At 39.8% G+C, this 12,939-nt stretch overlaps 1 protein-coding gene across 1 annotated transcript in view; it reads left to right on the top strand.

Moving 5' to 3' along the window:
- Positions 1–11,857, top strand: part of PNOC (prepronociceptin) — a 176,685-nt gene extending 164,828 nt beyond the window's left edge. Inside the window, exon 3 of the mRNA XM_073672924.1 lies at positions 9,704–11,857. Coding sequence (XP_073529025.1) covers positions 9,704–10,306 — 603 coding nt within the window. The 3' untranslated portion in view covers positions 10,307–11,857. The remainder of the gene's footprint in view (positions 1–9,703) is intronic.
- Positions 11,858–12,939: the final 1,082 nt, after the last annotated feature.

The raw sequence follows: 12,939 nt of genomic DNA, 5'->3' as shown, positions 1-12,939 counted from the left end.
TGTCTATAAGCTGGATGCAAACTGTCTGGATGAAAACTGTATTTTCAAAGTCTATCAAGTGTGCTTCTGTACTCCTTAGCTCATGTATCTGACGCGCCCCCTGGGCCAGTGTTGTTTGGGGGATACCCGGAGCCGGATCAGATGGGGGTTGTAGTCTCCGAGTGGCGGCGACCCGGTCCGTGCCCAGGGTGTCAAACTCCGTGTGTGGCAGTCTTTACAGATGTTGTTAGTGTTCTTAGTGTCGACTACGCCACCCGTTGATTTGCGGTCCATACGGCCGCCGCTGCAGCAGGGTCCGCTGAGGCTGGTGGTGTGTGAGCAGCTTCCGGTAGTATAACCCCCAACGGGAGGGGTATAGCCTCAGGGGGTCAGGTGTAGAGGATGGTGGTAGTGGTGGTGCAGTGTGGATGGTAAGAAGACTCAGAGTCGGGCTGTGCAGTTCAGGGTTTTTACTTACTGCTGTTCTGTTGGTCACTCTGGCCTTGAGTGACCGCCCGAGCCGTACTGCGTCCACCAGGTCCTGGACTCGGCCAACCCCCAAGCAATTCTGGAGCATGGTCCTGAGCTCCCTTTCTGACTGTCCTCTCTACTGGCCTTTCTCACCAGGGGTCCACTTATGTCCGGCTCCCTCGGGCCTCTTGGTGGGTGCACCTCTTCGGGGTTCCCTGACCCTATACCTGGTGTGCCTTCCTTGTGGACTTGGTGAGGGGCTGCTCCACATGTAATGTCGCAGCCTCCGGTTCTTAGTTGAGGGTTGTTTCTTTCCTCCACTAATTTGGGATCCGGTTCCCTTGCGTGCCAACCCTTCACCCTTCTAGTCTAATTCTGGGTTCTTGGGGTTCCTTCTTCTCCCCCTCTGGGTCCTTCTCTTCTCCTCTCTCTCTTCTCTCTGCAGGCACTCCTGGACCTCTCTCAGGACTGACTGACTCTCTACAGAAGACTGACTGACTCTCTACAGAAGACTGACCCTGATCTAAGATGGTTCCCACCTTATATACTCCCTCTATGTGTGAGCTCAGGTGACCAGCACCCAATGAGCTCCTAGCCTTACCCAGACTGCTCCCCCTATCTGCCCCTACACTACTGGGATGTTCCACCCCCCTCCCACTCCAGCCAGGGACAGACACTGTCGTACCTGCACATATACCTAGTGGGAGTACCATCGGTCTGTCCCTCGGAAATGGGATGTGTGTAGTGCATGCAGCCTTCTGAGCTCAGTTCCACACTCCATCCTTACCCGGGAGTGGAATATCACACCTCTGGCTTGAGGTGCAATACCCCTGTAGCAGCCGAATCCTCAGGGTGCTACATATCAGCACATCTTTTATCCTGACTTTATTACCACTTCATTTGCTTTCCTCCCTGTGTGTAGCCTGTTTTTTTTCTGCCCTCCCTCAGACTTCACTTGCTTTCTCACCTGTCCACATCGAAGATCTGTGTTTAGTCCCTCCCCTGCTGCTATCTCTAACACTGAGTGAAAAGAGGGATGTCACAACCAGCAGCGGGAGCTATGATAGGTTTGTAACTTTTTTTTTGTGGAAGACTCAACTAGATAAAGGTCAAATTGCAAAATGGTTGAATTTTTAATGAAGACTATTTAGAAAATTGCTTAACAAATTGCTTAATTGCTTAAATAAACAATAAAAAAAATCTGTGCATACTCATTAATTAAAAAAAAAAGATAGTAAAGAGATAGAGTATCCTACGATACTTTTTATACCCCTATCTCTTACGATACTTTTTATACCCCTATCTCTTACGATACTTTTTATACCCCTATCTCTTACGATACTTTTTATACCCCTATCTCTTACGATACTTTTTATACCCCTATCTCTTACGATACTTTTTCTACCCCCATCTCTTATGTTACTTTTTTATACCCCTATCTCTTACGATACTTTTCATACCCCTATCTCTTACGATACTTTTTTACACCCCTATCTCTTACGATACTTTTTTATACCCCTATCTCTTACGATACTTTTTATACCCCTATCTCTTTCGATACTTTTTATACCCCTATCTCTTATGATACTTTTTATACCCCTATCTCTTATGATACTTTTTTATACCCCTATCTCTTATGTTACTTTTTTATACCCCTATCTCTTATGATACTTTTTTATACCCCTATCTCTTACGATACTTTTTATACCCCTATCTCTTATGATACTTTTTTATACCCCTATCTCTTACGATACTTTTTATACCCCTATCTCTTACGATACTTTTTCTACCCCCATCTCTTATGTTACTTTTTTATACCCCTATCTCTTATGATACTTTTTTATACCCCTATCTCTTACGATACTTTTTTATACCCCCATCTCTTATGTTACTTTTTTATACCCCTATCTCTTACGATACTTTTTTATACCCCCATCTCTTATGTTACTTTTTTATACCCCTATCTCTTACGATACTTTTTTATACCCCTATCTCTTACGATACTTTTTTATACCCCCATCTCTTACGATACTTTTTATACCCCTATCTCTTACGATACTTTTTATACCCCTATCTCTTACGATACTTTTTTATACCCCTATCTCTTACGATACTTTTTTATACCCCTATCTCTTACGATACTTTTTTATACTCCTATCTCTTACGATACTTTTTATACCCCTATCTCTTACGATACTTTTTATACCCCTATCTCTTACGATACTTTTTATACCCCTATCTCTTACGATACTATAGAAATTCTCTCCTATAGATAACGAACCCCTTTTTTTAACATGACTGCTCATTAATGAGGGTCCGCAAGAAATTAGCCTCTGTAAATACCACTACTCTGACACATAATATAAAGCAGCAGATGCGGCAACTGACATTATACCGCAATATTCATTTGTTCTCATTACGGCAATAATTAGATCACTGATCTTTTCCATTTTTTTCTGGATCATTAGGCAGGTTAAGTCTCCAGCACATTGGGTCGCTCTTCATTGACCCAACTATGATTGAAGCTGTAAAAACAATGGTGGTGGTTTTTTGCAAAAAAAAATTTCCCATTAGATCATTCCTTCTCAAATAATGTTGTAGATTCAGTAAGAAAGTCCTACTATCTGGCAATATAATGCTACGGTCCCAACGGAAGAGCACTGATACAGATAATTTCATCAGGACTTGTCTATAAATGGGGGAGACTAATAAAAAAAAACTTTGGCCAAATAGATCTTTTCAAAAACTTTCCCTTTTGATACCGCCCAAAGCAAGCTCAATGCATGGGTGTCACCCATCCAAAAAAGTTGTCACATAGACCAAATTTCGCAGTACAGCCCTAGGCTTATAATAAAAAAGAAGACAGAAAGTCTTGGTCGAATTTAGTTTGCAACCTTTTTTTTTTATTTTACTTCTATGCTTTTGTGATGTATGAGATTCTTTCATTACTTGCAATACCACTTGTCACCACAATCAATGATCCATATTTTATATAGACATCAATGCAACAGCGCCTCCCCCCCCCCCCCCTCCCAAAGTTCTAATCAAGTGATGTGATTCGGTCAAAATTCTGAATTGTAAAATACAATAACTTCAAAATAAAGTCTCCTCCAAAAATGACAAGGAAAGACATTGTTCCGCTCTACAAGAAGACTTGTATCCTGTTTTTTATTTTTGGAAGGTAGGTGCCACAGGTCCTTTAATTATTTTCATCTGTGCCCAGAGACAAGTGTGACGCGCAAGAAATGTGGCTTTGGACTTACGTAGAGCATTGATGCCGATGTAAAGGGCAAATAAAATAATTAGTGACAGGACGCGCCAAGCAGAGCACCTGTCGTAGAGTGAGCTGATCGTGCCGTGCGCCTCCAGCCACCTGTAACCTCGCATGTGAGTGGCGGCTCGAATTAACCTCATGCTGCGCAAATCAACTCCTTCATGTCTTTATGCTGACACCCGTTTTCATGCTATTCTATAGGAAAGTACAGTGATACATATATTTTTAACACTTTAAGCAATAAGTCAATTTTGACACTACGGACTGAAGAAATCTGTAAAAATAAATAATTTTGCCACGTTATCCGGCCACAACGATCTCATGTATGCATAAATATATTCAAGTATTTTAAGTCTTGTGTTTTAATGGTGGGTTGAGTTGTGGAATTTTTTTTCATGCTATTTTAATATTATCATTATTATGATTATTATTATTATTTTGTATTATTACAGTTATATATAGGTTTGTTTTATTTTTAACTTTTTTTAACTTTGTTTTTTGCTTCTTTTTTTAAAGACAACTTGTGTAATGTGGCTGTTAAGGAGTTAAGGACATTAGTTGCACACCTCTTTTTTGAGACTTTTTTTTAGACCATCTAGGAAAGGAAAGTCCATAAACTAAATGCAAAATAGGCCAAAACAAACCCAACAAAATTATTATTATTATTATTTTGTGTTGTTATTATTATTATTATTATTATTATGTGTTATTATAATATAGAATGTTATATATATACAGTACAGACCAAAAGTTTGGACACGCCTTCTCATTTAAAGATTTTTCTGTATTTTCTTGACTATGAAAATTGTACATTCACACTGAAGGCATCAAAACTATGAATTACCACATGTGGAATTATATACTTAACAAAAAAGTGTGAAACAACTGAAAATATGTCTTATATTCTAGGTTCTTCAAAGTAGCCACCTTTTGCTTTGATGACTGCTTTGCACACTCTTGGCATTCTCTTGATGAGCTTCAAGAGGTAGTCACCGGAAATGGTTTTCACTTCACAGGTGTGCCCTGTCAGGTTTAATAAGTGGGATTTCTTGCCTTATAAATGGGGTTGGGACCATCAGTTGTGTTGTGCAGAAGTCAGGTGGATACACAGCTGATAGTCCTACTGAATAGACTGTTAGAATTTGTATTATGGCAAGAAAAAAGCAGCTAAGTAAAGAAAAATGAGTGGCCATCATTACTTTAAGAAATGAAGGTCAGTCAATGCGAAAAATTGGGCCAACTTTGAATGTGTCCCCAAGTGCAGTTGCAAAAACCATCAAGCGCTACAAAGAAACTGGCTCACATGAGGACCGCCCCAGGAAAGGAAGACCAAGAGTCACCTCTGCTTCTGAGGATAAGTTTATCCGAGTCACCAGCCTCAGAAATCGCAGGTTAACAGCAGCTCAGATTAGAGACCAGGTCAATGCCACACAGAGTTCTAGCAGCAGACACATCTCTACAACAACTGTTAAGAGGAGACTTTGTGCAGCAGGCCTTCATGGCAAAATAGCTGCTAGGAAACCACTGCTAAGGACAGGCAACAAGCAGAATAGACTTGTTTGGGCTAAAGAACACAAGGAATGGACATTAGACCAGTGGAAATCTGTGCTTTGGTCTGATGAGTCCATATTTGAGATCTTTGGTTCCAACCACCGTGTCTTTGTGCGACGCAGAAAAGGTGAACGGATGGACTCTACATGCCTGGTTCCCACTGTGAAGCATGGAGGAGGAGGTGTGATGGTGTGGGGGTGCTTTGCTGGTGACACTGTTGAGGATTTATTCAAAATTGAAGGCATACTGAACCAGCATGGCTACCACAGCATCTTGCAGCGGCATGCTATTCCATCCGGTTTGCATTTAGTTGGACCATCATTTATTTTTCAACAGGACAATGACCCCAAACACACCTCCAGGCTGTGTAAGGGCTATTTGACCAAGAAGGAGAGTGATGGGGGGCTACGCCAGATGACCTGGCCTCCACAGTCACCAGACCTGAACCCAATCGAGATGGTTTGGGGTGAGCTGGACCGCAGAGTGAAGGCAAAAGGGCCAACAAGTGCTAAGCATCTTTGGGAACTCCTTCAAGATTGTTGGAAGACCATTTCCGGTGACTACCTCTTGAAGCTCATCAAGAGAATGCCAAGAGTGTGCAAAGCAGTCATCAAAGCAAAAGGTGGCTACTGTGAAGAACCTAGAATATAAGACATATTTTCAGTTGTTTCACACTTTTTTGTTAAGTATATAATTCCACATGTGGTAATTCATAGTTTTGATGCCTTCAGTGTGAATGTACAATTTTCATAGTTATGAAAATACAGAAAAATCTTTAAATGAGAAGGTGTGTCCAAACTTTTGGTCTGTACTGTATATATATAAGTTTGTTTTATTTTTAACTTTTTTTAACTTTGTTTTTTTTTTGTTTTTTTTTAAAGACGTATAATGTGGCTGTTAAGGGGTTAAGGACATTAGTTGCATACCTCCTTTTTTGAGTCTTTTTTTTATACCATTATTAATATTATTATTATTATTATTATTTTATAGTAATTTTATAAGTATTGTTGTATTAATTTGTATTATTGTTATTATTCTATATTATTTTAACTTTTTTTAAGTTTTTTTAAAAAGACGTGTAATGTGGCTGTTAAGGGGTTAAGGACATTAGTTGCATACCTCCTTTTTTGAGCCTTTTTTTATACCATTCTTAATATTATTATTATTATTATTGTTATTATTGTTATTATTTTATAGTAATTTTATAAGTATTGTTGTATTATTTTGTATTATTATTATTCTGTATTATTTTAACTTTTTTAAAGTTTTTTTAAAAAGACGTGTAATGTGGCTGTTAAGGGGTTAAGGACATTAGTTGCATGCCTCCTTTTTTGAGCCTTTTTTTTTTTAGACCAACTAGCAAAGTCCATAAGCTAAATGCATAAGAGACCATAAAAATACAACAAAATTAGTTTGCAAATTAGTTTGTCAGTAAGCGACCTACACAATTAAAGGCAGTAATTCTGAAGTGCAAAGTTCTGCGTAAGTTTTCATAGTTTTAAGGGCACCGGAATATTAAAAAGTTCTCTGTAATATATTAGTTAAACTTTTTATAGCTTTTTTTTTATTACGAATTAAATTAATAAAACTCACTCATGATTAATATGTCATCAAGGACATAATGTAAATGGAACAGCTAATTGAGCTATGCCAGGCAAGATATTAAGCTCGACAACTAAGAGAAATGAGCGAGAATTGAAAGTTAATGTTGATAAATGTAAAGTAAAGAAGTGGGATGTAGAAAAAGCCTGGATGTCTATAAGAAACCTAATAACTAAGAAATACTGGAGCCCGAGAAGGACATAAGGCGTAATGTGACCGGTGCTTTAAGTAACGAAACTCAATATCAAGCATTAATTGCAAAAAAAGCAACAAACACTAAATTGTGACTAAATCTAAGTCAGTGATTCCAATAATTATTGTATCGGAAACACCAATGGAACATGAGCGATTAATTGTCTGTGACCTACTTACAAACAGTTTAGAATAGTTATTACTTGACTAAATTGTCATTTCTAATCCAGAATTAAAAATGACTTCTGAATGCTGTTTAGTAACTTTACTGACTTGCAGGCTACCTCCTCTATATCATTATGGGTCATAGTAGAGGAGACATGAGTTACTGTAGACCTTTACTTCCTCCCTGCTTATATAAGAAGATAAGTAGTAAGAAAGAGAGAGATAGAAAGATAAAAAAAATTCAATGACTTGAATAAGTCTTCATACCTCTTGAACTTTTCCACATTTTTCATGCTATACCCACAAACTTAAATATATTTTATTGGGATTTTATATGACACCAACACAAAGTAACAAGTATTTGTGATGTTTAAAGGAAATGATACGAGGTTTTTCTAATTGTTTTAAAAATATAAATCTAAAAATTGTGAGGTGCATTTGTATTCAGCCCCTGTAGTCTGATTCCCCTAAATAAATTCCTGAGTGACCAATCACCTCCAGAAGTCACATAATTAGTACACTGAGTCCACCTGGGTGTGATTTCTTCTCAGTATAACTGCAGCTGTTCTGTGAAGGCCTCAGAGGATTATTTGAGAACATTAGAGAACAAACAGCATCATGAAAACCAAAGAGCTCACGAGACAGGTCAGGGATAAAGCTGAAAACCAAGGAGCCCACCAGACAGTTGAGGATAAAGTTGTGGAGAAGAGGAGTATGGCACAACTGCAAACCTACCAAGACATGGCCGTCCACCTAACCTGACATCCCAAGCAAGAACACTAATTAGAGAAGCAGCCATGTTGCCCATCATCACTCTGGAGGAGCTGTAAAGATCCACAGCTCAGGTGGGGGAATCAGTCCACAGGACAACTATTAGTCGTATAGTCCACAAATGTGGCCTTTATGGAAGAATGGCAATGAGATATACATTTTTGAAAGCCATAAGAAGTCCGGTTTGCAGTTTACAGAACACCAAGTAGGAGACACAGCGAGCATGTGGAAGGAGGTGTTCGGGTCAGATGAAACCAAAGTAGAGCTTTTTGACCTAAATGCAAAATACTATGTGTAGCAGAAAACTAGCACTGCACATTACCCTAAAAACACCATCCCCACAGTCACACATGGTGGTGGCAGCAACCTGCTGTGGGGAGGCTTTTCTTCAGCAGAGGCAGGGAAGCTGGTAAGAGTTGATGGGAACATGGATGGAGCTAAATACAGGGCGATCCTGGAAGAAAACCTGTTGGAGGCTGCAAAAGACTTGAGACTGGGGCGTAGGTTCTCCTTACAACAGGACAATTACCCTAAACATCCTGCCAGAGCTACAATGGATGATTTAGATCAAATCATATTCCTGTGTGTGAACTGCGCAGTCACAGTCCAGACCCAAATCCCAGAGAATCTGTGACAAGACGTGAAAACTGCTGATCACAGACGTCTCCATCCAATGTCACTGAGCGAGAGCGAGTGTGCAAAGAAGAAGGGGCAAAATGTCACCTCTAGATGTGCAAAGCTGGTAGAGACAGACCCCAAAAGACTGCAGAGAAAGCTGGAGAGACAGACCCCAAAAGACTGCAGCAGAGAAAGGTGGAGAGACAGACCCCAAAAGACTGCAGCAGAGAAAGCTGGAGAGACAGACCCCAAAAGACTGCAGCAGAGAAAGCTGGAGAGACAGACCCCAAAAGACTGCAGCAGAGAAAGCTGGAGAGACAGACCCCCAAAAGACTACAGCAGAGAAAGCTGGAGAGACAGACCCCAAAAGACTACAGCAGAGAAAGCTGGAGAGACAGACCCCAAAAGACTGCAGCAGAGAAAGCTGGAGAGACAGACCCCAAAAGACTGCAGTAGAGAAAGGTGGTCCTATAAAGTACTGACTCAGGGAGCTGAATACAAATGCACATCACAATGTTCAGATTTATGTTTTTAAAATATTTAGAAAACCCTGTATCATTTCCTTTACACGTCACAAATAATGTTTACTTTGTGTTAGTGTCATATAAAATCCTATTTAAGTTTTGTGGGTGTAATGTGATAAGTTGTGGAAAAGTTCACAGAGTGTGAAGACTTTTTCAAGGCACTGTACCTAATCCCTCTATCTGTAAGTAGAGGTATTTTGCTATATAATAAAGTCCTGTGATTACCACAGTCTCTGCTATGATTTATGCATTGTGACTCCATAAATGTTAGGCAAAGGATAATTGCAGCACAAACAGTGAATCTTGAAATAAATATTCTAAGAACATTTGGAGCTGTGATCCAAGGAGATTATTAGACAGCCTTTACCTATTTTTTTCACTTTGCTTTACTCTAGATCAAACAGTTGAGTTTGTGACTGTATGGAGATGATGTACGTGTATCCTTCTACACCTAAGTGCAATATCAAAGAATTCCTGATCCCATGCCAATATAAAAAGTTCCCGAATGCTGTATTGTCTATGTCTTTATAACGCATATCTTTTTTTATATTTGTAGGTTTGCATTGTAGAGTGCGAAGGAAAGATCTACTCAAGCTCTATGTGGGGTGCATGCAAAACAGTTCTCGTAAAGTCATCGATACGACTTAGCATGGACAGTTTCGAAGAAGACTTTAAACCTTTCAACCTAGAAGACAGCCAGTTCACCAGCAACTTCAAGCGACTGAGCGATCTCACAAAATTGTCTGATTTAAATAAAATTAAGGATGAGAAAAGATTGTCGAAAATTAGTAACCTGATCCACGAGCAAGGAGAAGAAGAAGAAGAAGACACCAGCATCGACGGTGGAGAAACCACTCTGGGGATGAGCACCGGCCCTGATGAACTTGGGGACTTGCAGGATCCTACAAATGCCATGGCTAAGCGATTTGGTGGTTTTGTAAAAGGAAAATACAGCTATCGGAAATTCATGGGTCCATCAAAAGATCTTCAGAAGCGTTACGGAGGTTTCATTGGTGTTCGAAAGTCTGCCCGGAAATGGAACAATCAGAAGAGGTTTAGTGAGTTTCTAAGGCAATATTTGGGGATGTCCACACGTTCCGCGGAGTATGACAGCTTCACCAATGATATGAATGAAGTGAAAGAGCAGAATGAAATCTAAGACTACTCTTCATTCATGCACATAGTTATTTGATTTAGAACTACGAAGGCAGAAAGTCAACCTCCACCTCAGAGTATACTTTAGGAATTTTTCAAAAATGTTGCTGATATTTTGGCCTGTGGCTACTGAATGATGTTCTGCTCAGATCCTAAAACCAGAAGAGCTCCACTATCTTTATTTATTGTCCAATATTTCTTTTCCTGCTCATTTACTATAATGTTTATGTAAATATGTTGCATGCTAATGGGGTCTCACTTGGCACCTAGGTTGAATTCTTTCATTGATTAAACATTTACTTTTGCCATGACTGCATATTCCTCCTAGAATTATAGGGTAGACCCATGGACCTGTGGTGGGTCACTTGAGTTTTGCTGGTTTTCTACCCAGACAGGTGCAATATCACCTTTAGCGAAGAGTTAGAAGGCCAATAACTAAGACAAGGATCGCAACAATATGCTCGGACTGGTCGGCGACTCTCCCGACCCGAGCGTGACAGCATGTATTTTTATGCAGCTGTCACGCCTTGGTCGGGAGAGGCACCATCCAGTCCGAGCATTACATTCTGATCCCCGATTTATACAGCCGTCTGACTCTTCCCTAAAGACAATGCCTGTGTTTGTTTTTTTCCAAAAACAGCAACACATCTTCCCAAAAGTGGTGCAAGGTTGCAATACTGGACAAGTCCCAAAAACAAATGTGATGCTGGTTTTTGAAGAAAGAAACCATGTCCTTCTAATTCTGGAAAACAAACTATTTCCATACTGTAACATTAATGTAAACTGGACAACAAATCCACTCAGTGACCTATCTGTCGAAAACTGAAAGTTAACCATGGGGAGGTCAATATTAATTTTGGCGAGTAGCTCTAAGTTCTCTTCGGAAAAATGAGAAAAACTTAGGGATGTCTCAGTGACCATAGCTTTACACATTGTAAACCTGGGAGGCAGGTGAAATTGGGAGCCATACCTGTGAAAAAAGCAGAGATTGTATTCCTAAAACCCCAAAAGTTGATCGCTAGGCATTAAAAAATACAATGAACCTTTCAGCAAATTTTGGATGCCGCAAGCTGTGTCGGAAGTAAACATACTAACATCATCAGAACTAACTTTTTTTAACATCAACTCCGAAAGACAAAAACTTTCTTGTGCGATAAAGTTCAAGAAACATTATTTTTCAAGTTAAAGATCCCTGCAGGAGATAATAATCTCTATTGGAAGTCGAATGAAAAAGAAAAATGTAATAGTTTCACCAATTTCACCCCCTTGAACTTAAAGCTATGAAATAATAAAAAAGTTCCAAGATATTGGAAGTGAGAAAGTAGGCCACTACAGTAGTTTAAAGAGTAACTCTCTTTCTTTATCTTTCTTTCTTTTTTTCTTTCTTTCTTTCTCTCTTTCTTTCATTCTTTCTATGTTTTTATCTCTCTATATAATTTTTCTTTATTTAATATACTCATAATTTTACTCTATATAAAATAAATTCAGTGGGTACGGAAAGTATTCAGACCCCTTTACATTTTTCACTATTTGTTTCATTGCAGCTATTTGGTAAATTCTAAAAAGTTCATTTTTTTCTCATTAAAGTCCACTCTGCACCCCATCTTGACTGAAAAAAACAGAAATGTAGAACTTTTTACAAATTTATTAAAAAAGAAAAACTGAACTATCACATGGTCATAAGTATTCAGACCCTTTGCTCAGTATTGAGTAGAAGCCCCCTTTTGCGCTAGTACAGCCATGAGTCTTCTTGGGAATGATGCAACAAGTTCTTCACACCTGGATTTGGGGATCCTCTGCCATTCTTCCTTGCAGATCCTCTCCAGTTCCGTCAGGTTGGATGGTGAACGTTGGTGGACAGCCATTTTCAGGTCTCTCCAGAGATGCTCAATTGGGTTTAGGTCAGGGCTCTGGCTGGGCCAGTCAAGAATGGTCACAGAGTTGTTCTGAAGCCACTCCTTTGTTATTTTAGCTGTGCTTAGGGTCATTGTCTTGTTGGAAGGTGAACCTTCAGCCAAGTCTGAGGTCCAGAGCACTCTGGAAGAGGTTTTCATCCAGGATATCTCTGTACTTGGCCGCATTCATGTTTCCTTCAATTGCAACCAGTCATCCTGTCCCTGCAGCTGAAAAACACCCTCATAGCATAATGCTGGCACCACCATGTTTCACTGTTGGGATTGTATTGGGCAGGTGATGAGCAGTGCCTGGTTTTCTCCACACATACCGCTTAGAATTATCCCCAAAAAGTTCTATCTTCGTCTCATCAGACCAGAGAATCTTATTTCTTATAGTCTGGGAGTCCTTCATGTGTTTTGAGCAAACTCTATGCGGGCTTTAATATGTCTTGCACTGAGGAGAGGCTTCCGTTGGGCCACTCTGCCATAAAGGCTGACTGGTGGAGGGCTGCAGTGATAGTTAACTTTGTGGAACTTTCACCCATCTCCCTACTGCATCTCTGGAGCTCAGCCACAGTGATCTTGGGGTTCTTCTTTACCTCTCTCACCCAGGCTCTACTCCCACGATTGCTCAGTTTGGCTGGACGGCCAGGTCTAGGAAGACTTCTGGTGGTCCCAAACTTCTTCCATTTAAGGATTATGGAGGCCACTGTGCTCTTAGGAATCTTGAGTAATGTAGAAA

This window comes from Phyllobates terribilis, unplaced genomic scaffold, assembly GCF_046119375.1.
Source record: "Phyllobates terribilis strain yellow unplaced genomic scaffold, ASM4611937v1 Scaffold_3__8_contigs__length_932513732, whole genome shotgun sequence".
NCBI lineage: Eukaryota > Metazoa > Chordata > Amphibia > Anura > Dendrobatidae > Phyllobates > Phyllobates terribilis.
Note: the sequence above shows the minus strand (reverse complement) of the source record. Positions and strands in the feature narration are given on the sequence as shown.